General features: G+C 32.9%; 1 protein-coding gene and 1 long non-coding RNA gene across 2 annotated transcripts in view; both read right to left on the bottom strand.

The window, feature by feature from the left end:
* LOC134694638 (uncharacterized) overlaps positions 1-26,424 on the bottom strand; it is a 37,888-nt gene extending 11,464 nt beyond the window's left edge. The window contains exon 1 of the mRNA XM_063555677.1: positions 26,300-26,424. Within this exon, the coding sequence (XP_063411747.1) occupies positions 26,300-26,313 (14 nt within the window). The 5' untranslated portion in view covers positions 26,314-26,424. The remainder of the gene's footprint in view (positions 1-26,299) is intronic.
* On the bottom strand, positions 16,481-17,315 carry LOC134694675 (uncharacterized). Its single transcript, XR_010102581.1, has 2 exons — positions 17,162-17,315; positions 16,481-16,606 (listed from the first exon to the last, which is right to left on the bottom strand). It is a non-coding gene; the product is annotated as an uncharacterized LOC134694675 (long non-coding RNA).
* Positions 26,425-26,661: the final 237 nt, after the last annotated feature.

Below are 26,661 nucleotides of genomic sequence, written 5' to 3'. Positions count from 1 at the left end.
ATCCCAAACTGGGATGTCTACTAGCTTATTTCGACTCACCGTCCGGAATAAATCCTACCGATATCATTGAAAAACTACCCTATTGACTTCAGTAAAAGTGGATTACAGGGGCGTCTAGATAAAAAATCTTACCGCGACGTTGCCTTTCCTCATTTTACAGAGTTATCTCCATTCATCAGTGAAATCAGCAGAATTAAAAACAATCCTAGATTCATCTTTAGGTCAAAAGTTACACCAAATACAAAAGGTACTGCGCCAAGGTTCACGTCTTACCCAAAATTTAAAATTGGTACTCATAAAACAACAGTTGAGCAGCAATCTGGAGACGCCAGCAAATACAATAACACAATAAAAAGCATTCCTTAAAAGAATGTCGAGCGTTCTGAGCCAAATCAATAGAGGAACGCAAAGGTCTTTTGAAAGACAACCATGTCTGTTACAATTGTTGTGATTCTACCAAACACAGGAGCCGGGAATGAAATGCACGCATTAGATGTAAAGAATGTGGAAGTAAACAACACACCACTACCGCACTTCACATCACTAGACCACAGCAATCTGCAAGTTCTCAGTCTAGCTCACCCAAGGACGCCTACGGCAGAGAGTTAACAGAATCCGCTGAAACTTAGTCAACCTTAGTGAACTCTACCTGTACTGAGATCTACAAGGATATATATATAGCGAAAATTCTTCTGCTAAAATACTACCTGTGTATGTTTATCACATATTTAAGCAGGACAATGTTATTCCGATGTATGCCATCATTGACGACCAAAGTAACCTGTCAATAGCATCGCCTGAATTCATCAATCTTTTTGACGTAAAAGATAAACCGGAGAACTATACCTTATCAACATGCTCCGGCAGAGTTGTCACTTCCAGGAAGAAGAGGAAGAGGTTTCGTCATGGAATCAATTAATGGTAATGACAAATTTGACCTGTAGGTCCTGAAAGAATATGATCATATTCCCAATAATAGAGACGAAATTCCTACTCCAGAAGTTACAATGCATCACCCTTATCTGCAAGAACTCAGAGAAGCATTCCACCATTAGAGGAAAATTGCCCAATTTTTCTCCAAATTGGCAGAGACCTTATAGAAGACCACCACGTGCTTGACAAGCGCATAGGACCACCAAGAACTCCATATGCACAACAATTCGAACTTGGTTGGGTAGTGATATGAAAGACCTCCATTAACAAGCAGCACGTGCCCGTTGAATTAAACGTCAAAATAACCAACATTCTACCTACTGGACAACCGTCAACCTTGCACAAGCAAGTTTGACCTCCGGGAAAATTACTCAGACCCTGTAACGAAAGATTTACAATCGCCACTCTTTGAAAAACAGGGGACGATGATAAGCCAGGAATGTCATATGAGGACAAAATGTTCATACAGCAGATGGAGAACGAATTTGTGGGAGACTCGAAAGTAAGTTGGAAAGCTCCGTTAATGTTCAGAGTGCCAAGACAGCCATTGCCAAGCAACAGACAACAAGCGCTTCATTGTGCTAATAGATTAGACACTAGTCTAAATAGAAACCCAGTAAAGCGGGAACACTTTCTCACGTTTATAAGTAAGATCCTAGACAATAATCATGCAGAGCTCGCTCCACCATTGAACGACCATGAATAGTGCTGGTATTTGCCATTGTTTGGTGTTTATCATCCGAAGAATCCCGATTAGATAAGGGGTGTGTTTGATTCTTCCGCCACTTGTAACGGAGTTTCACTTAACAGCGTCTTGCTAACAGTTCCAGACTTGATAAATGATCTCTTGGGAGTACTGCTGCGTTCCAGGAAAGAAACGGTCGCAGTAACTGTAGACGTTCAAGATATGTTGCACTGCGTTGTAGTCAAAAACGTCCAACGAAATTATCTGAGATTTTTATGGCATGAAGACAATGACCTACAGGAGAACCTTGTCGAATACCGCGTGATAGTTAATGTTTTCGGGAATAGTCAGTCACCTGTCGTTGCTACGCTTGGACTCCGGAAAGCAGCTAAAGCATCAGAACCAGAGTTTGGCAGTCATGTGACTAGCTTTGTTACAAGAGACTTCTATGCCGACGACGACTTAATATCATGTCCTACAAAAGAGGAAGCTGTTAAGCTCATGAAGGACACACAGCAAGCATTAGCTAAAGATGAAAACTTACGCCTTTACAAGTTTGCCTCTAATTGTACGGAGGTTATGTTTGTATTTCATGCCAGTGATTTTGCTTCAAATCTGAAAGATCTAGACATAGAATGCGACAGTAAACCCCTACAACGTAGTCTGGGACGTAAACACTGACAACTTCGTATTTCAATTATCATCAGAAAACAACCGATCACTCGAAGAGGAATTTTATCAACGATAAACAGTCTCTACGATCCTCTTGGATTTTTTGGCTCCGGTGATTGAACAAGGGAAACTCCTTTCAAGTAAAATAGTATCAGAAACCGTCGGTTGAGCACCTGTGATCACCCCTAGTTTTTGGTGGGGTTCGTGTTGTTTATTCTTTAGTTTTCTATGTTGTGTCTTGTGTACTATTGTTTTTCTGTTTGTCTTTTTCATTTTTAGCCATGGCGTTGTCAGTTTGTTTTAGATTTACGAGTTTGACTGTCCCTTTGGTATCTTTCGCCCCCCCCCCTTTTTTTAGACCAACCTCTCTCTGATGACACAGCAGCTGAGTGGAAATCTTGGGGAGATTCTTTAACTGCTATCGAAACATTGATCATTCCACGTATGTACGTGCTGTGTCTCAGCAAAACTGCCGCAAATGAGTTGCATGTCTTCTCTGATGCATCAGAAAAAGCCATAGCAGCTGCTGCATATCTACGCACAACCGACAGTAGTGGTAAACCAAACATACGGTTCATTCTTTGGAAAGCTAAAGTTGCACCAACGAGTGGTCACACGATTCCAAGAATTATCTGCTGCTGTATTAGCAGTTGAGATTACACAAACCATCGTGGATAATTTGGATTTACATATTGACACCGTGAAATTCTACACAGACAGTAAAGTGGTCTTAGGTTACATCAGTAACGAGACAAGAAGGTTATTTATCTATGTCGCCAATAGATTAGAGAAAATAAGGTAATTTAGCTTTCCAAGTCAATGGAATTATGTACCAACTAACCATAACCCCGCAGATTCGGGAACAAGGTCCGTACCAGCCCACGAAACTCAAAGCATTGAATGGTTATTGGGACCCCATACTTCTGTAAACGAGTCTATCCCAGCAGTCCCGGTGGACCAAAACTTTGAGTTAAAATGCTTGCACTTGGCATTGTAATCATGCGTGAACCTATATATGTCATGTGGACCCCAAACGTGATTAAGATAAGGAAAAATCTCATCTTGTATTTCCTAGTCATCACAATCTGTTACCCTACTTAAAGTGTCTGCATACTGGTTCGATTCTCTTAGTAACCAAACCAAGCTCAACTTAATTGCATTCTCTCTGCAAAATTCATCAACGAACAAAGAGTTCTTGTGCAAAACCATCTTCCTACTACAGCCCTTGGATGGTGTAAACTTTCAAAAAAAAACGTGTATGGTGTAAAAGTGTATGGTGCTATGGTGTATGGTGTAAGGGGAATGGTGTTATTGTGTATGAGGCATGGTGTGATTGTGTAACGTGCGATCGGAAATGGTGTGAATGAACAGTGTCAAACATTCATTGGTTGAAAATGAAGTTCTTTTTATTTCAATTTTCGGATTGTAAACATAAACAATAATAATAATCTTAATATTTGAAATTTAATTGCGTTATGAGTATTTTCGGATCGTGTAGATAGAATGGGGAATAATGTAATGTGTTACGTGTATGGTGCAAAGGTGTAACGTGTATGGTGTAATGGTACAATGTGTATGGTGTTAGCGGGAAGTTTACACCAACCAAGGACTGTACCGATATTAAGTATATGTGTGATATCCAGATTAATTGTGAACACTCTGATAGTCTTACCAGAGAGGATATTGACAAAATTTATCAATAATCTATTTACAGCCTCAAGTTCTCTCTAGGTCGAACTTTCGGAATGTTCCACCAATGACCAACTACCAAACACTTCCAAAGGTTCGTCCTCTGAACCAGTGGTAACAAAACCACCGAAACCTGTACCAGATGGATCACTGAACTATCATAATCTTGTGGTACATTATAAGTCCACTGACTTAACCGCGAGATCCTATCTCGTTAAAGCTTTCAGCTTTATGTTCCCAAAAACTGCAATCCTCGAATGCGTCCGTACTAACTAGTACTTTGGCGTTCCAACTTGCCTTTTGCAATATACATTGATACAAATGCCTTGTTCTTAAACGTGCCTGATCTCCTAATACAGGCTGCATTGATATGATCTGTCCTACAATACTTGCAATGAATTTCTCTCGGAAAAGCCTAATTCCGTATTGAAATTGTATCCTGAAAACTTCTAAAATACTTAAAAGCTTTTCTATTCTTTTTTCGGTAATTCTTATAACCCCTTCTTTAATACCCCAATGAAAACCCAACCAGTCTAGACCTTGAATAGGAACCCAATTGCACTTCTCTGATGCAAGAACAAACCCAAATTTCTCCAAATCGGAATGGATTTTTTCGTTCTCTTCTATAGCCTCTGTCATGCTTTTGCCCCCGCCGAGCCCATCGTCTAGACCTGTACTTCTCCATTATTTGATAACTTCCCTGACTTCCTTTGTAAAATATATCCGCTGGTTGACAACCCAAAAGGCAAAACATTATAAACATAATATTCATGCTCCCATTTAAAACCTAAATATGTAGTATTTGCTTCAAAAAGGCTTAATGATGATATGCGCTTTTTAAATCGTAAGAAAATACAAAATCTCCTTGATCATATAATATTCTAGCAGTTTTTGTATCTTCGTATTTGTGTTTAAATTTAACTACATGTGGATGGATATGGCTTGCATCTAAAAACTAATCTGAGTTTTGAACCTCTATTAATTATGAGCTACAGTTATAGGGTTAATTACATATGGCTTACGAGACATTTGAGTAATACATCCTTTTTCTAGCAATTTTTTCAATCTCGCTCTTAACAAAATCGGGATTGTCTCTTGTTGATTTACTATTTTGTAATTCAACCGTGCATGGAATGGTGCTGACAGACATTTTATACCCGTTTTCTATTTGTTAAGTTTAGTTTGTTAAGGGACTGTTTTGAATTTTCCTCGGAGTTCAGTATTTTTGTGATTTTACTTCTTAGAAGTATTGTATGTAAATAAGCAGTTTTAAGTCCATTGCTTAAAGTCGAATTGTTTTGGTAACATCTTACAAATTTCTCAATATCTTTTGGAAGCAAAACTAATCAAATAAGGGCTTGATAAACAATGCCGTAATCAAATAGCTAAGTATCAAATGGTTGTTCACATATATAACATTTAGCAAATTTCATAATGAACGCACTGAAATAATATATATCCCTGTTTTCAAAGTATAAACAGTCTCTGAAAGTCATTGGTCTGTACAAAGTATATCCGATATAGCTTTGTAATCCTATAGACCAAGTCTACACAGGACAGACATCAACATCGTAATGAGGCCTGAGAAAGTAATCGTAGGCTGAAAAATACATGGGAACTTGAATTTATTCGGCAAAAGTAAAAAAAAAATCTGGTCCTGTTCCAGTCTGATTAAAGACAACCCCATGTATTCACTTGCGACTTTAAACGTAAGTTGTTAGTTGGGACTGGTTCTAGTCACTAAGTCAGACTGGTTCCGTTATAATTTTTTCTCAAAAATTTACGAGCAAACGACTGACTAATTATTATTTAAACGGCAGAAAGAGACTGAAATAGCTAGATCTTGAAATCATTCAGATTTTATATTCGTGTTTATTTACGCTTGCATGGGTATTTGTTTGAAGTGTAGGTTTTGTTTTGTGTTATTTGAGTTGAAAATAATGTACATGTAGGGCGAAGAAGTATGATGTCATGGACCAAACCCGAGAGTTCCAAAAGAGTCCCATCCGAACTCGCCCATAGATGCCTTGAGGGGCATAGTGCTCACAAAATATATCCACATTTTCCAGTGTCAGTCCAAGTTTTCTCGACCATCTTCCCGGATCGCCTCTATTACAAAAGCTACTTATTGTATGTAGTTTTAAATTGTTCGTCCTGAACATGCAAGAAATATTTGCCACTGGACGTGAAGCAACCAACAATGAAACCTACAATTTTCACCCGTCACTTGAAGCTTTAGTTATTAATATTTAGATCATTGCCTCTAATTTTGTTTTTTTTAAATCGACAAAGTAAACGAACATTTACGCAAAAAGAAATATCTACGTTACCGCCTATTATTGAAATTGGGTAACATGAGATTTTATTTGTAAAAGTACAAGTGCCAAAAAAAACTGATTGTTCAGAGAACAATTGAAGGTCTTTCCACCAAAAACAGTGTATTTAATATGAAAGTTGTAAAATTAAGTTTAAAATGTCATTTCAATCGTCAAATACAAGTTTATTGTATGCTGATTCCAAAAATATAAAGTTTCTATACAATATTTTTTAAATAAGGAAGATAATTTGTTACTTCCGGTTTGAAAAATGTTACTTCCTATAATACTTTAATAGTTAATTGACACTGATTCCAAAAATATCTGGTTCTATATACTTTTATATTAATAAAGTACAAAAAATAGCTACTTCCGGTTTACACAAGGTCACTTCCGGTTGTTTTTGTGAAGATTAAATTGTTTGATACCTTTTGCCAAAAGTCTCATGGCTTCATCATGTATGCATATGAGGTAAAAGTAAAGGTCAAAATCTAGAAAATCAAATTAAGCAATGACCTTGAGATCAATTTCAAGGTCATAAACCAAGGACCTCAAATCAAAAGAGCATAGGTCTTAAGAGGCTGTGCCAATAAGCATAGAGCTTCAGTAGGAAAGTGAAAAAAATAAAAAATCATCAAACCTTGCTTAAAATAAACATTTAAGGCTTAAAATATCATACAACAAACAATAACGATCATTTGTGAGGGAAAAAACTTTTTTGACAGTTAAATAATGGTTACCATAGAAACTAGTGAATCTGAGACAATATTTGAGGTAAAAAATAGGATATTCCGACATGAAATATAATATTAGAATTAAGAATAGTGGTAATTGCAAGTAAATATTTTGATTATATAACTTTAAAACTAAAAGCTAAAAAAATATTTTCTTAAAAAATGTTTATTTATGGTTGCTATGGTAACAGGAAATTCAAAGGGTTCAAGTTTATAAATTTTACACAAAAATACGCAATTTTTGGGTCAAAATTATAAAAAATCCAGGTGTATCTAATATAAAATATGGCACTGACAAAAATGATTGACTATCATATAATTCAAAGAAAAAATAAAATTGGGTAGACTATTGAATTTTTATTAGCTACCCAAAATTTTGCTGTTTCGGAAGCAATTTTGTACAAAAACATAAATTTTGTCACCTGTCACTGTCATAAAAAAAAATGCACATATGATTTAATTTGTACTGACAAAATAAGTGTCGTATTAAAGTGTATTCAATTGAGCAGAAAAATATGCATAAAATGTCCATGGCAACCTTCTATTTTGCATAGCAACCTCCTAAGGCTGAAAATATTGAATGATGATTTGTAACACAAATGTACAAAATAAGTCACTTGAAGCCTTCTGGTGACCAAATAAAACGCAATAACAGTCAAATTGTGCGTTTATAGATGCAAAACTATCCTAAGCAACACGTATTTATGACATAAATGCCTAGTAACCAACTGATACTTGAAAATACCCACGCTCAATTTATGAATAACAAGCACAATTTTAAAGTATAAATACCTGATAAAAACTAAACTAACATAAAAAGATCAATTATGCATCATGTGCATAATGATCTTTTATTTAAAAAATATCTTATGTAACACTATTTATTGCATAGCAACCAGCATATGTGGTGTAAAAGAGGGAAGAAAGATACCAGAGGGACATTCAAACTCATAATCAAAAATAAACTAACGATGTCATTGCTTTAAAAAAAAATGGCAAACATGCAATAGTTTATAAAACACAATACAGAAATTAAAGATTCAGCAACCCTATCCCCACAAAAACTTTTTGGTAATCTCAGGTGCATACATAGCATTAACATTTGGTTTCACCCAGTCTCTTTCAAAAGTATTGTCTAATATATCTCGCGAAGCGGAGCGAGTCAAATTTTTTTTTAAGGGTTTTGGAACTGCTGAAGGCACAAGAAGCTATAGACCTGCGGAGTTATTTATTTTCAATACATTGCAAGTCAGGTAATTTATTTTCAAACCACCAAAAAAACAAACCATTTATTTTTGTGATTATCAAAGCTGATTTATTTTTTTTACAAAATCCTCCTGCATGCGCCCCCCCCCCCCCCCCCCCCCCCCCCCCCTGGGATTTCGGGATTTACTTTTTCGGGATACGGGATTTTTTTGTCTAATTTCGCGATTTAGGGATTTAAATTTATTTAAAGTTGGGACCTCAGAGTTTTGAGTTTTTTAGCCAGGGATTTCGGACTGATGATCCCTTCTACCCCTCCCTCTTTATACTTATTCAATAGATACAACATTAATGCAGTTAAGTTAAAGTTTTAGGTATATTCTTTCCATGGATATATATCAGTTACAGAATGAGGGATCAGACAGTAAAATGACAGATTTCTTTTTGTATCAGATGACATCAAATAAGGAGTTGTAGTATTCCAAGAAGACAAATACTCACAAAATACCAAAAACTGGTGTGTCTACTATTGGTCTTCTTACAATCTTCAACATTGAGCAAACGCCATACTCTATAGCAAGCTATATACAATGATAAAAACCAGCAGCATGGACAAATATTTAAAGCTAATAAATTAGAAAATCATGCATGATTTAGGCTTTTACTTTACACAAAGAAATGATATTTATGGCAGACTTTGAAAATTGAGTATGAAAATGGGGTATATGTCAAAGATACATTAACTCAACCAAATGACTAACACTAAATCACATGCACCTGAATATTGGGACAGGCACTTAATACCTTATGTGTGAGGTGAGGGGGTAATTTGTTTACAAGATTAACCCTACTTGTCTGGAACAATAGTGTAAAATTTCGTACCAAATTGTTTCAAAAACTTCCAGCAAATATCATGTAAATTGACTGATTTTGAAAATCAAGAGGTTTTGAATTGAAGATGCTTGACCATAGTTGACATAGAGCAAATAATTACCATTAGGTTATTTAAATAGGATGTTGTGGGTGTTTTAATTTGAAAAAGAAGTTAGATCAATAATTATAGTGAATTCTATTCAGATCAGCTCTGTAAACTGTTGAACATATAAAAAATTTCATTTGTGTAATTGGAAAGGTTGAACTTGATATTTAAAAAAATAAAAATCATTTATGAAATTCAGGACTAAGTATTACATTAAAGGGGCATAACCAGGGTTGGTGAAATAAAACAGGGTTAAAATTGTGAATTTTAGATGCCCATTAATATGGTAAACATTTTTGACATTTTAAACCAATTTCTTTTCTTTTTTTAAATAGCCCCCCCCCCCCTTTTTTTAAACCCTGAATCTACCTTTATTAGTCCCCAGTACTTGATAGTTGGCATATCCCATCTATAAACATTTATATCATGAAACAAAACAGTGTAATAATGTTAGTAGATTAGCAGTAGGGCGACACCAGGTCATCTCAAGTCTTCACCCCATATCTTAGATATAGGAAGATGTGGTGTGAGTGCCAATGAGACAACTCTCCATCCAAGTAACTATTTAAAAAGTAAACCATTATAGGTTAAAGTACGGCCTTTAACACGGAGCCTTGGCTCACATCGAGCAACAAGCTATAAAGGGCCCCAAAATTACTAGTGTAAAACCATTCAAACGGGAAAACCAACGGTCTAATCTATAATACTAAAGTTACGAGGTCAAATTTGTCAGCCGTCATCACGTAAAAACGACGAATCAAAGAATTCAACTTTAAATATAACTAATATAGAACAAAGGTGTAGATAAAAAATTACACCACTCCAGGCCCTTTTGTTTTCCACGTAATTAATATTGCCAATAATTAAGAAGTTCCGGGTCGAGTCCGATACCGATACCAAAAGTATATTCACCTGTTACCGATAACCTTATCTGTACGATCCGCATCTGACAGGCGCACCACAAACGGTGTATTCAGAATTAATATGCTATATACACGGGTTATAACCATAGAATTGACACTACTTTTAAAATTGTCAAATTGTTACCTATTGTAGTATTTTAATCAGTAAGATAACAATACGAATACTAAAAATATGGACTAAAAATAAGGCGTATAGGTACAGTTTTCAGTTTGTTAGCGGGCATGACGTAAAACATCGAATCAAAGAATTCAACTTTATTTATAACTAATATAGGACAATGCTGATGATAAAAAAAATACTCTATTCCAGGACCTTTTGTTTTCCAAATAATTAATATTACCAATAATTGATAAGTTCCAGTTCGACGGTTTCCAACAGAAAGATTTGAAGGCAGAGAAAACTGTATCTTATACTCGGCACGACTATATCAGATGACAATACTAATACTAAAATAAGGCTTGCGCATAGTTATATACTTTAATTAAGTCACGGACCCGCAATATCACGGGTGTGTTCTAGTCTATATAAACAAAACGAGAAACGAGAAACACGTATATATTGCATAAACAAACGATAACTACTGTACATCAGATTCCTGACTTAGGACAGGTGCAAACATTTGCAGCGGGATTAAACGTTTTAATGGATCCAAACCTTCTCCCTTTTTCTAAAACAATAGCATAACATCACAACATAGAAAAACCCACGATAAAATATCAATTGGCAGACTTAAATCAATCAAAAAACGTATGATTACACAATGAACGAATAAATTTGATCTACGATATCTGAATACAAATGCACAGTTAATTAAATATTAGAGGCAAACATTCATGACCAACAATTTAAGCTTTTTGCACACTTCAGAAAACTCAGAAAACTCGGGAAAAGGGCATTTTTGAAACCGTCAGCCAAACAAATCTCTTAAGAGTCTACCCAATTTAAATTTTTGATTAACAGTATAGATATTTAATATTAGGATTACATAATACATCATATTACTGTTAGTCCAGAAATTTGTATTTATATGATACAAATCAGGTCGTATTCCTTAATTTTTACAATTTAATTTCCTTTGCATTTTCCTGTTGCCATAGCAACGTATTACAAAAACATCATCACTGATAAAAATGTTTTATTTGATTTGCAGTGGTAACCTTAGTTTGTAATTTTAACAAAATACACACATCTAGTCACACTTTTGCTCTAGGTAGCCTGCAAATGTGTTGATTTTTGTCTAATTATGGAACGCTTTTTGGACTCGTTAACTAAGGAAACACTTTCCTTAGACACGAGATGTAATAATGTGATCGAAAACATTTTTTTTTCTCTAACATATTTTTCAAAGTATAACGAATCAATTAAAAGCACTTTAAAAAAAAATCTAAGTTTTTGCATATTCCATGTTTGTACAGTATGAAGCTCTATGCTCAATATTGGCACAGCCTTTTAAAATCATGTTTGGTTAATGAGTAATATCATCATACGCGTATTTTTAAATACAAGAGGGGAGAACACTCCCTTTTACGTTCAACGTACCGATGCAATCAAATTTACATGTTACGACATGTCGCAACTAACATTTTACAAAAAATAATTTGTCGATATCTTATACGGTTTCTGGAAATGAATGGAAATAAGCCAAATTCAAAAATTAGAATATGACCTTGACCTTTGACCTTGACCTAATTTTTATTTTTTGGGACCAAGGACCTCAAATCAAAAGATCCTAGGTCTCTATCTCTTATGGTTTACAAAATTAAAATGCATATCACCTATATCAAATGCATAAGGGGAAATAACTCTCATATGGAGCGTTCATATCACTTTGGTCAAAATAGGACAAAACATGCGAAGGATATAACGAGCAATTTTGTAAAATAAATTTGTCGTAATCTTTTACGATTGCGAAGGAGTCGTGGACACAAGGAAAACTTTGTTTGGCGAGATAACTCCTACAAAGAAAAGTATTCCGTTACGCAGGGTAAATTTCAAAAGCGCATAAACTGTTCGATATTATGTACCAAATATCTAAGCGACATTTTGCGAAACAAATATTTATCACCAGAACAAAATTAGGCGGAAGAAAAAAAGAAAAAAAATCAGAAGAAAAACAATAGGTCTTTCCGTGGAAAAGTGGAAATACCTAATAAAACAAACAAATGTATGGAAAATGTTATTTGTACAACAATTGGCTGTTAGAATGATAAATGGAGATATGTAATATACAATTTATAAGATAGCAACATCTTGACATTAAACTCGACATCAAAACCAAAGAAATAAAGCAAATTGTGACTAATGCTTCTTGGATGAGTATCTTTTGATCTATAACTTGTAGATTTAGTAGACGTTGGTCCCTTAAATTGGAAAGTTTTGATAAGTATGTGTAGTGTAATTATCACAGATACATTTCAGTCTCCTAGTACATATTTGTTTAAGTTTTAAAACTTTTGTACTTCTGGAGAAAATTCAAACCACAATGAAATAAGGAAGTGCGCTATAATTGCTAATAAATCAACTTTCCATAAAAGACAAAATGACGGATATGTTAGCTTGCTTACATTGCTACTTCATTTTAGATCTTCAAATTACCATTCCATTATATGAACTGCATAGAGTACGTATCATAATATTGTTTTACCCGTGTCCGTTCTACCGTAGTATAGGGTTTACACGGCTAATTATTTAGGACTACAGTCTTTTTGCTTCAGATGTACCTGTAGGTACTACTTCTCATATCAAAGGTGCGCATATCGTCTGAATTGTCTTTATTTTTTGTTCATGATAGGTTGCTGGATTTGGCATTTTGATCAAATATAAAAAGCACGCAGAGTACAGACTCCGGCTTACATCTCCGACATGTGAAATTTCAAGCTGGAACTTTCACATTTCGCATTTTGTTTTACTTATAAAGAATGCATTTATGATCTCAAGAAATTCATACAAATTGCATGGTTTGTCCGACTTGTTGAGCAACCAACTCACGCATTTACACCACACAGAGTACACTATACTAATGCATGTAGCAAGTTAAGAATATGACGGCTGTTTATCATTCTTTTGATGTCTTTGGGCTTATGATTTCGTCATTTAATAAGGGACTTTTAAAGTTTAGAATTTTTCTTTGAGTTTTGTCATTCTATTTTTTAAAATGTGTATTATATCAGGATCATTATTTTACTTTATAATTTTCACAGCTAACAAAATGTTAAACCTTTTTTTACTGGTGCATCAAATGGGTTTTTATAAACAACTGTTTTCAAAATTGTACTGTATCGTCCCGAATATGCAAGAACTATTTGCCACTGAACGTTAAACAACCATCAAAAACCATGCAATTATAAAACTGTTTACTGAATCTAATTTTTTAAAGTACTCTATTCCTGCATAGATGAAGCAATGATACCACCATTGTTTTATATGATGGAGCTAAAACTCAGTAATTCAGATGAGTCACACGTGACATTTTTCATGTCATTTTCACGTGAATTTATTTTATTTACAAAAATATGAAGGCATTTTTCATGATTTTAATCAAAATTAATGAATAAAGATATTATTTTAATACTCTTACTTTTAGAATTTACGTGAATTTAACGTGTACCAAATTCCGGTGATTTATGCATGAACTATTATCGTAAGATTCACGTGGAACCAACCATTTTAAGCTATTCAAGTATATGCTCGTTTGGTGTGAAAATAAGACGAGATTCATACATTATCGTTAATCATCTCAACACGATTGATTTTCTCGCTTGAACCGGTACGTACGACGAAAGCGAGAAATGCAATCAAGTTAAGATGACAAATGATAATCTGTTTATCGCTATTTTACCTATGACGAAGTTGTCAATTTCATGTCAATTTCATTAGCAACGCCACGTGTCTCCTTAGCTTGTAGCGATACATTTCCATCTCAAGCGAGTAGCATGATATGAAAAATTATCAAAAAAAAGATCAAAGGAAAGATCAAAGGAAAAATGCACAAAATAGCGTTAATAATGTTAATTCATGTGAGTGAAATTTCCATGAGCAGAACGAAATAAATTATATCAGTAGAATTTCATATTGCATTACTAGAATTTACGAAACTCGACAGAGGAAATGAAAAATAATCATAGTTTGACGTGCTTCTTTCGCTTTGTAAACAACACCCAAATGAAATTCTCGATATATTTATACTGTACTTAGCGCATACGCATAGATATACATAATACGGATTTTACAATATACCTCCCACGTTAATCATATGTGTTGAAACCTATTTGCATACGCGTTGACGATTTATTTCCTAAATATAGTAACACAGATATATTTTGTACAAATTGTCAATTTTATCATGGAACACTTTCTCTACAATCAGGGGTTCATTAAGGGATGAAAATAAGTTTTATATTTATGTTACGATTTGAAAAGCTTTCAATAGCCTAAATTAAACTGCTGTATAACAACAATGTAAATATAACACAAATATAAACTTTTTTGAAACCATCGAAATTCGTATAATATTGTATTAAAATGATTTTTTAGGTATATTTTGTTTTCTTTTCTATAATTCTGTTGCATTATTCGCCATATTTACTGATTTCAGCAAGTCCACATATTACGAGAAATACATGAAAATCAATAATGGCAAATTTTGTGTTCGAGAATTTTTAAAGAATTAAACATATTTTTTTCTAGCGGTTATTCACGATATAATCATTGCAAGCGTAAGATTTTTTAATCGGAATGTTTGAGCTTTATCTTACATGGAGTGACAAAGAGCAGCCGCACAAACGGCAAACCCACCATTACTTCAGTTTTTTAATGACCGTATTTGTTTTATTCGAATCGAAATAATTCATGGAAGCCATAGATTTGTTGTAAATTTACAAATTTCCAACAAATCTATGGCTTCCATTAATTATTTCTTAAATTAACACCAATCAGATCCTGTTTTTCATATCTCGGAGTAGTAATACCGTAACATTATATCCTGTATACTATAACGTCACAAGTTTTTCAGTCACATTCTAAGGGTATCAATCAACTTTAAAGCCATTTATCTAAAACAAAACAAGGATGGTGACATATAACAGTTTATATACGTGTATGGATTCAGTACTCATCCTGAATATTATGTTATTTTTTTTTCTCTCCGTATATAAGAACATGCCATCCATTGGAAAATCGGCTATTTACCTATGTAAAATTTTCGCTAAAAATTGACGTTTTCCAATGAAAATAATGAGAAAACAAAAAAGGTGACCTCCATTTTTTTATTACATATTCCGATGTAAATCGATTTAAAAAACAATTGTGCCAAAAAGTTTGAAAATTGGGAGATATGCCATTCGGTATCGTGTTACCTTAAATATACCGGTACTTTGTTAGATACCAAAACGAAACTTATCGATCAAGCGCAAAAATGTATGCATGTTATTACTCGATTTATTTCACTTGACTGGGCGGAGTTTGACTGGTTCGCTCATAATAAACCAGTCCATCTATAGATAGGTGTTTTAGGATAAAGTCATTTATAATGTGTCCAGTCATTCTGTCAAAAAAGTAAATTCCTTTGCCAGTCATCCTTATTACACACATCTTCAAATAGACTCAATAAATTAAAACGTAAGCTCCGCCCGATCAGCTGAATTCACATTGGTTATATACATAGAATGGTTAGAAACGAAAACATTGCAAACTGAAATCATTTGATTCCTTGAGAGAACTAATTCTTTTATATGGTTTTGAAGTTTGGGGTTTTGAGTATTTGAAAATTATTATACAGACGCATTTGAAACTTTGCAAACAAATATTAAAAGTTCGAAATACTACACAAAAGTTTATCAGTCGAGGCAAATAGAAAATTGCATAACATTATGAAATATCATAATATAACACATTATTATGAAATTCAATAATATTAGTATTTCGAATAATTTTATTGATATATTCCGGAATTTTGTAATTCATAAAATTACGGATATACATAATTTAAGAAGAATTTTTGAATTTAAATTAAAATTTACGACTGTTTTTTAGGCCCCATGACAATTTTGAGAAGTCTCCGGGAAACAAAAGTTATTTAGGATTGGAGTTTATACCAGGGCATGTTAAACAACTGTCAGATTTTCTCCAAATCGACGATAAATACCCCCAATACGACGGTATCTGATATTTTATTATAATTTGACAATGGGAGGTAATTCATGTCGACTAAATGGGCAATAAGAGGTTATGGTTCTTTGATAATTTTGATTTTAATATCATGTTAATGATTGGTATTTTTATATTGCTTAGCATGCGATTTACAGTTGTTTACTTTAATCTCCTTTTTTATAATTCTTAAATCATCTAGTTAAAGATGTTCTGCCTTGGCACTGCCGCCTTACAGTTAGTTTACCCGTAATGAAGTAACAACATGTGATTTTAGATGATTTAATCTATGATGATGTGGTTACATACATGTTTGTGTGGTAAAAAACTGAAATACAAATAAAGAATCATAAAAACCTGATCTTAGTAGAAATTACTAATTTAACTGATTAAATAAATGAAATAAAAAATATAAAGTACAATAGTAACAATTTCCTATGTAAAATGCGCTTAAAAACAATTAAACCTATTCATTAGAAAGACAAAATTGTACGCCTAAAAGTGGCACTAACTGTGTTCCATAGATTTTTTCTTTAAATAAAGTATGACGTATCAACATGCTATCAAGGTTATCTCGTGTATTTATACCAAAATAAACAAAAGTTTTATACAGATACAAAATCAATTTAAACGGAAATAAGTATGCAAACTTATTCAATAACACCTTCTTGACATTCGTAAAACATTGAAAAGTCATTAAAATAACGATCATGAGTGTTCTTCGTTAGTTAAAATAACACGATGTGAATGTGTATGCGTGTGTTGTGTAACAAAGGGGAACAATGAAAACTCTTAATCAAAGTAAATAAACGATTACTGAACTCACTAAAATGAATAAAAATACATTTGTAATAATTGCAAATTAAATTGATTAATTACTTACTCCGTGATAGGCCGTAAATCAAGAAATTTAACAATAAGATGAGAACAAAACAAACACGTGATATGATTTTGATGTGGCTGCTGTGGAATGTACGGCCAACGTGATTAACAAAAAGTTTTCATAGTGAAAGTAATAAATTGTCAATTATTCGACAGAACAAAAGACGTTCAGAAATGAATTTACATTAAAATTAAAATTCGTTTAAGGTTATTAAAACCTTATGTCGGTTGTCATGTTGAAACAAAAAAATACCAGAACATTGATAAAATAATTAAAAAAATATTTTATAATATATAACGATGCAATTGTTTACTTATATAATTACTTTAATTATTTGATTTAAAATTAACAGCTGAAAGCATATGTGTTATCAATTTTAGAAATGCAGATATTTTCTATATTCATACCGTGTAGAACCTTTAATATATCTAATTTTTACTGTTTTAGCTGTTTTTAGTTTATATTCCTTACGGTATGGTTTAATGTGTTTATTTAGATAATGTAGATTGGATGATGTCTTCAATCTATGCAAACTTTTGATAAAAAAAAAACCGGTTTTTTTCTGGCTATTCCTACATTTTGAATTTTATAGGTAAAATAGTAAAGTTTTATGTTTGAGTTCCCAAAATATTTGTGTAAACAATGGGACTATAAAGAATTATGTTGTAACAAAACTAAACTAATGAACCAAGGTAAATCCAGGTAAACCTTGTGGAAAATAAAATACAAAGACTAGTTCATATTACAATGTTTTATAAAATAGTTTCATAGCACATTTTGTGTAAATAATATTCAAAAGCATAATATGAATTACAGACATAAAGGCACACTGTTATTCACAAGCAATTGAAATGTTTAGCTGTGAAAACATTATAAGTAAAAAATATCAATTGAACTATAAATATATCAAAATTGTGTACATATTATTTCATACAAAGCCCTATATTTTGATTTAGACTACATCTGCATTGCAGCAAAGCACCGAAAAGTACACTAAATTGTCATTAAAACAGAGCACTTACACAAAAATACACTGCACTAAATTGAACACACACAAGAGAATACGAAGTCTTAATAATTGTGCAGGAGATGAGAAGCAGCATCTCCATACTGGACCGTAGTAAGTTTATCATTCTGTAACCTTGTTTTCAGTGTTTGAAGTCTGTCTCCTATTTCCCTGTATTTTCTCTTTCTTAAAACACGTTTCCCATCAGCTCTTTAATGGATAGTGCAAGAGCATGGAAGGCTTCTTCTTGTTTCTACAACTTGAGCATGCTGAAGATGCCTTGACTAAAATAGAGGGGCGAAAGATACCAGAGAGTCTAACTTCTTCAGTTTACTATGCCCACCTTCTAAATGATTTGATGTTCTAAGAAATTTTGTTGCGTAGTGATTCCATAGGCTTTGGTTGTTGTCTACCCAATAGCTCGTGACATAGTCTGTGATATTAAGAATTTGTATCTGCAGCATCGTTGTCAGCATTGATGAATTTTATTGGTAATACTTTTATACAAACACTAATATATGAAAAGCATATGTCAAATCTGAATTTATCAATATATGAAAAATGTTTGACTCGGACAATTTTGAAAACATATTTTTATATATTTTGTATGAGAGTACTGTTGACACATCAAAACAGGAAGATATAGATTGTAAATATAAAGGATTTTAACTTGACATCTTCCGTTACAAGTAGAAATGTGACATTTTTAACATTTGCTGGGTTTGTCCTTGGTTGTTTCCCAAATGCAGTCTATCATGAGCTATTATGATCTGAATTGTAATTCAAAACAAAATATTTACCGTTTAGCCGGCAATTTGTGCAGGTTTATATATAGGGATAAAATGTTAGGAAGAAATAACAAATGAAAGTATATCAAACATTCTATTGCAACATTGTGGGTAACATTTTGATTGGATAACGTCTCCAATTTTCATGGCATCAATTAACAGTTGATGCTCTGAAAACTTTCGCCAAAGCTCGGACGACGTATGACAGATTTTAAATGTGTGGTTTTACGTTCTTTTCCGTCAGTTTCATAAGAATGTAGATGACAATTTAGTGTTTTAAGAGCCGACGGCATCAATAAGTAATTTGATACTTCACTAACATGTCACACCAGTAAACTTAATTTGCGACCATAAAATCACCAATTGATGCCGTCGAATTTATACAATACAGCTATCTCCTAGTTATCAACACGGAACTGACACCGGTGGTCAGTAGTAATTCTACTCAGAACGAGCAATCCTACATATGCAAGTTTACATCATCATCATCAACTATACAATAAGACAATTTATTCTTATATAAGAGAACCTTGAAGGGGTCAAAAAGAACAACTGGTTACTACGTATATATTTTTTCAATTTAATTTGGTACCGCAGCTTACATATGTACAATTCTATTCCATACATCAATGCACACTTACAATTATTTGCTGTGATAATAAATTTTTTCATACCAAACACATAATTGAAATAATAGAATTGTAATTTTTGCAGGTGTGTGTCTTCCAGATTTCACTGCAAACACAGTTATGATTTGGGGAAGGGGGGGACCTATCTTAATAAAATGGTTTTGCCTCTAATTATCATTATGAAGTAATGATAGCGATTTTTTTTATTCAACTGAATTGTATCTAAAAGAGTTCAACAGAATGCATCAGACACCAGCAATTTGAAATATCTCATCAGGAAAACAAAAAGATGTGAATCACAGACGAATACAAGTAATAAAATTAATATATAATAAATAATGTTTACCAATGAAACACGACCAGTCTCCCCAAAAAAAGACCACAATCGGGTAACATATGTGATAAGTCAGATCGCACATTTCTGTTATTGTTGTTCATTTAGTTCGACCTTGAAAATGTGTATAAATAAGTTAAAATTTATAAAAAGAAGAGTTTGTTTTTACTTAAGGTGGTATGGGAGTCTAAAATAAAAATGATGGAATTTTTTCATACTTTGCCAAAACGTAGTATGTATTGATATATGTTGAAAAATATAATAAAAATGATAGGTCACCGTGCATTTTTTCGAGCTACAGGACGTGACAAAATGACAAATTTTGTATAGATTATACAGGAAAAAACACCATTTTGTGATTAGAAACTAAACAAAATGATAGAATTGTTAAATACTTAAGGAAAAGATAGCTTTCAGACACTGCTTTGAGAATATCAAAAGAAAAGATGGGGTCACCGTACGTTTTTTTCCGGCTAAAATACAAAATAGAAAAATTCCATGTAGAATCCTTCAGAAAATGCACTGTTTTAGAGTTACCTCCCCTTAAAATAAAACACCCCAAAATAATCAACATTTGCAAAAATATTAATATTTATAAGTTATACTCTCATAAATTGGTTCTTTTAAATGAAAATTCATATCAAATATCTGCATTCCTGCATCAAATTTTGCTAATTTGATAGAAAATATGGACCTTTGGTTCTCTGTTTTTTACAAATCAAGATGGAGGAAGACACCCATACCACCTCAAGACTCTTAAAGTGTTTGAAATAAGCATTCAACGTGTTATTCCTCTGATAAATCTAGGATTCATAGAATATTTTCAAAAAATGTCAATAAGTCTACTCATTAAATCGTTGTTAAAAAAATCGGATTTTATACGTAGAAAGTAAAGTAACGAAAATACCGAAGGCAGTACGATGACCTATAGTTGTTTATGTTTGTGTCAAACAGTTTACCCCAGTATGAGTACAGATGACAAAAGTGGTCTTAAAACGTCATACTTTAATAAATTTGTTCTTTTGAAGGACAAAAATATGCATTAGGGAACTTGCACATGTACTGAAATAATTGTAAACATCTGTTACACAGAATTATGACAGTAACAGCGAAGTATAAAAAATTGTTCCAGTAAAACAAAAGCTTCACAGGCTCAGTTTTATATATGAATTCCGACTGTATTATGTTGTTAAAAATTACAAAATAGAAAATTGCAATATTTGTTATAAATTAGATTGATTTCGTTTCTTTTAAAGAAATAGATTATTCACCGAAAATCCTCTAGAATGACAAAAAAACTATATATAGGTATATCCCGCAAATTCATATAAATTGATAAAAATCTATACATATCTAAGTTGTAAATACTGGTAAGACATTAATGCTTGCATTTTTAACTGCAAAACTGTTGACAGCATAAACGTGAGTGAAAATACATGCAGTCGTAATAAAAAAAAACACGTTAAGAAATTAAAGTGTTTGTAAAGTATATATAAAGTGTCGCAACAAAGGTCACCGTGGGACCTAAGTTTAGTTTGTAAATCACCGCATTCTAATTTTGAATCTGGGGTCATGTCTACAATACAACGAAGTGTCAGGTCATCGTCGACCCTCTGACATTACTCCTCTTAAATTGTTAATCCGTATTTAGAATAAGAAGCCTGATGATATCATATTATACGCCAGATACCTTTGATAAGTATGATAAGTATCCCCTATTATATGATGTATATGTAATCACATAAGCAACACGACGGTAGCCGCATGTGGAGCAGGATCTGCTTACCCTTCCGGAGCACCTGAGATCACCTCTAGTTTTTGGTGGGGTTCGTGTTGTTTATTCTTTAGTTTTCTATGTTGTGTCATGTGTACTTTTGTTGTTCTGTTTGTCTTTTTCATTTTTAGCCATGGCGTTGTCAGTTTGTTATAGATTTACGAGTTTGACTGTCCCTTTGGTATCTTTCGTCCCTCTTTCACAACAAATCTTACGACTTAAGATGGTCGCAAGTCAAGAATAGTTCAGTTTACTTGCGATTAATTTTGTCTTCAGGTTTTTTATAAAACCGACTTCTGTATCTGAAGTTTGGTAAATATAAAAAAAGAAGATGAGGTATGGTCGCCAATAAGACAACTGTCATAAAGAGACCAACATGACACAGACTATAGCTATAACTATAGGTCACCGTATGGCCTTCTACAATGAGCAAAACCCATACCCCATAGTCAGCTATAAAAGGCTCTTAATAATGTAAAAACCTTAGTTTTGCAGCTATATATGTCGTGGACAGGACTCCATTATGATTGGATCCATATCATATTGACCTGATTTTAGTTTATGACCATCCCCTATTATATGATGCATATGCATACTTAGTTTGGAAAACCCTGGTTCAAAATATATATACCGGTCACAAACCAGACAAGAATGAATCAAACAATGTTTGAAAACGTGACGACTCAAATGTCAATGCCACTGTCAAAATGATCTGATTTAATTTATGAAGAACCACATGCCATCCCATAATACATTTCTGATCTAAGTGTGTTAAACATCAGTTCTATAGTTCAAGGCAACGCATTTTATATTTGAAGTCATTGGTTTTTGGATCAACTGTGTATCTGCTTACATGTTTAAGTTACCTGATTTAATTCGAATCGGGCCGCAAACAAGTGGAGACTGACGGACTGACAGACTTAAAATGTGATTCATATATCCTTTTAAACTTTGCTTGTGGTTGTATTAAACATGTAAGATAGCGATTTCCGATCTTGACACGGTTTGTAGGCTGTTAACAAACAAGAGACTATAGTCACTATTGATGTGACAAAGACGTCTACTTTTTACTCTCTTTATTGCGTTGTTTTCTGTCCCTTTTACTCGTCCAACTTACAAATTTCATCATATCTTTTTATTTTGCATGGCACACCATCAATTATCGTCAATATTAACACATGTAAGGTCAAATATTTGTTATTATACGTCGTTTTTTGTAGAGAGTACCGTTTTACCTATAGCAGAGTGAAAACGTCAAAATGACGTCAATTATCGCCGAACATGAACGATATGCAACTAAGAATCAGAGAGACGTTATCTAGTATCGTTTAAAGTAAAATTTATATTACCAGCTGCTTCAAATAAAACAACAATACTACAAAAGTGTTTTTCTTTCAATTTTTTTTTTCTGAATGACCTTTGACCCCAATTTAAAAAACAAATGCACCATATTTCATTTTTACGACCGGGAAAAATGAAATCTACACATTTTTTCCTTTCGAATGATATATAATATAGCTGTGTGTTAGATAGGTGCATTAAAAATATTTTTTAGGTCTGAATGTCACTCGCCTAAATAGGTTACCTTTTAGAATAAATTTATTTAAAGAAGCACTAAGTTTACATGGATTATTTCTAAATTTTCGGGCATGATTAACAACATTTCCGTAAAAATGAGGATGTGCTATCCCGTTTGAAATAAGTTTTCTACAGGTACAACCAAACTTCAAAACCAAATCTTTTTATCTATGGAAAAATTTAGTAAAGGTTAAAAGTAATTTATGGCAACGATATCTCTGGTTTAATAATTTACCAGGAATACATAGGTTGCGTTCGTTAAAATCCAAAACGTCACAACAGACACGGGCATAGTGAACAAGTTGTGAAATATAAACACCGTAAGATGGTGCCAAAGAAACATCACCATCTAAAAATGGAAAATTAACAATAGGGAACGAAAAATCGTTTCTTTTTTCGTAAATTTTAGTTTGTAGTTTCCCGTTTAAAACCGAAATATCTAAATCCAAGGAAGGAGTTATTACCGAATTTATTTGATTTATTTAAAGTAAGTTCCTTGGGGTAAATGTCAGCAGTATATAGAGAATTTCTTGATTATTTAACGAACAAATATCATCAAGATAACGATAAGTGTTGTTGAATTTATCAATTAAATGCAATGTCGACGGGTCTTTACTGAGTTTAGTCATAAACTGTGATTCGTAACAGTACAAAAACAAGTCTGCTATTAAAGGGGCACAATTAGTGCCCATGGGGATACCTATAACCTGTCGATAAACTTTGTTGCCGAAACGTCCGTAAATATTATCAAGGAGAAAATTAACAGCTTCATTCATCTCATCACACCTCCAGTAAATTTATCTTGCATATTTACATTTATCATTAGAGAAGAAGGCTTTAAATGAGTAGCAGCAAAAAACGTCATTGGACGAAGAACGTCATTGGACATTTTTCTTATTCCACCTTAATATGCAGCCACCGAGTCAAACGAAATTCGACAAAAGAACGGCTTTAATTTAACCAAGAACTGAACCACTTCTTTGCTTCTGCGAAGTTTCGGAAAGATTAGAGAGACAAAAATTGAATCACTATACATAAGAGATAAAACAGTTGTTCAAAAATGTAACGTTGGATATCCGTTTTTTTCACAAAGTTTTGTTGTTTTCTACCTCAAATTTACTAGATATTACTAAGAATATGACCAAGAGCTATAAGAACATAAAGGAAAACATAAAACTGAATTAGTTTTTATAGTGGTTAGTGTTTGTTAACATTTTATTTTTTTTTGCGGAGGAAATTTTAAAGATTCTGTTTTAAATCATAGGGGTTGTAGGAACAGCGTGCGTGACGTTATAATAATACTAAGAATTCACAGTATAAAAAAGGAAATAAATGGGTGAAGTGACATACCTTTGTAATAAATCATTACTACCTAAAGAGAAGGTATGGTTGGAACACAATAATTAAAAGATAAATGATAAATCCATTGCAGGACACACATGATACAACATTTCATCTAAACAACTGTATTGAATTGTATTTATAATAAATATGAAATATGGGTCCCTAATTTTTACACCTTTTAGGGACTTACCACAGGAATGAACAAAAATAACATCCAAAATCCTTTGTTCTTTCCTTTGCAATATTTTGGCGGTTAGTTCAAATACACAATATAATTTAAAAAAGATTATGCGAAATAAATAGTAAGTGCAATATGTTCCACTGTTTATGCAGGAAATCGAAATCAAGACCTTAAACATATGAAATCAGGGTAAATGCATTTACAAGTGAACGACTGGATATATGATATATTTATTTAGCATAATCATTTAATATTTGTATCCGGGATTCTTAAAGGATATGCACAATACAGTAATATAAAAAGTACATTAAAATTATTGTATGGCATTCCCAACCAACTATTATTAAGCGTTGATGTTTGTTTTAATATAGTCTTTTTTTAAGAGCTGGGATGTAAAATAGTGATCCCACTCGTATATAGTGTTTCAATATAAGATGATCCGGTGGCCTCCAGCTATCGGGGTGAATTTACACTTCAACACCGCGTTTTCGTGTGATAACTATTACTGAATAGCAAAACCGAGTTTGATCTAACTTTTTTATATTCTCAAACATGAAGAGGATTTAAGTTTTGTAGATCTAGGTCTAGTCAGTCTTTTTTACTTTAAGGTGTACAGATTTGTCTGTACTTAGAGTGCAATTCGTGGTATAAATATGCCCATATTTACTAAAAGGTTATGCTGAACCTTAAGGTCACTGCATAAGGTAAATTATGGGTGAATTAGTGTACAGGTAGAACGATTTTGTTTCACAAGAAAGTTAACGTCCACTTGTTAAAAGGGGGGTCTTATATATCAACATTTGGCCATTAAAGTATATAATAGTTATCAATAGACGCGCGTTTCGTCAACATAAGACTCATCAGTGACGCTCAGACCAAAACAGTTAAAAAGCCAAACAAATACAAAGTTGAAGAGCATTGAGGACCCAAAATTCCAAAAAGTTGTGCCAAATACGGCTAAGGTAATCTACTCCTGGGGGTAAGAAAAATTATCCTTAGTTTTTCGAAAAATTCAAAGTTTTGTTCACACAAAATTTATAAAAATTACCATATAACTGATATTCATGTCAACACCGAAGTGCTGACTACTGGTCTGGTGACATATAACATGTATAAAAAGTAAAATCACAAAAATACTGAACTCAGAGGAAATTCGAATCAGAAAGTCCATAATCACTTGGCGAAATCAAACGATAAAACACATCAAAAACGAATTGACAAGAACTGTCATATTCCTGACTTGGTATCCGAACACATATTTATCTTTGTGAAATATTTATATTACTTTAATACTGAACGTATTTGTTATTCCATTTGTCCAACTTTACCTCAACACCTAAGCGTAGTTACAAAACAATTTGAATTAATAATCTTTTATATGAGTTGATATTTGAAATATCTGGGTTGTTTATGGTCTATAAGAATATTATATTATGTATACCCTTTTTATCATTATAAGGCAACAAACTTTATGTTTTAAATTGAAATAAATAATTTTACTTACCTGTTTAATTTCATATGACTATATAACTGTATATTCAATTCACTACTTTCCCTAGCATTTTCATCTATTTCAACTATTTAATTATATTTAACCTGATCAAACAGGTTTAATCTCCTGCTTTAGATAGAGTCATTACTAGTTTATTCTATAGAATTTAAATCTAAAGATCATAATTTCGTCAATAATTTCCTTCTTTTCTCCCCATATTTTAGTTTCTATAACACTCTTGTTTTGTTTAATCTTATCAGATAATCAAACAAATGGTTTAAAATCAGTCCATCACTTGACAAATAAATTTGACCAAACAAACATAGATAATTAAATAACTTGTAAAATATTTACATTACTAGAACACACCCGTG

Source organism: Mytilus trossulus, chromosome 13, assembly GCF_036588685.1.
Source record: "Mytilus trossulus isolate FHL-02 chromosome 13, PNRI_Mtr1.1.1.hap1, whole genome shotgun sequence".
NCBI lineage: Eukaryota > Metazoa > Mollusca > Bivalvia > Mytilida > Mytilidae > Mytilus > Mytilus trossulus.
Note: the sequence above shows the minus strand (reverse complement) of the source record. Positions and strands in the feature narration are given on the sequence as shown.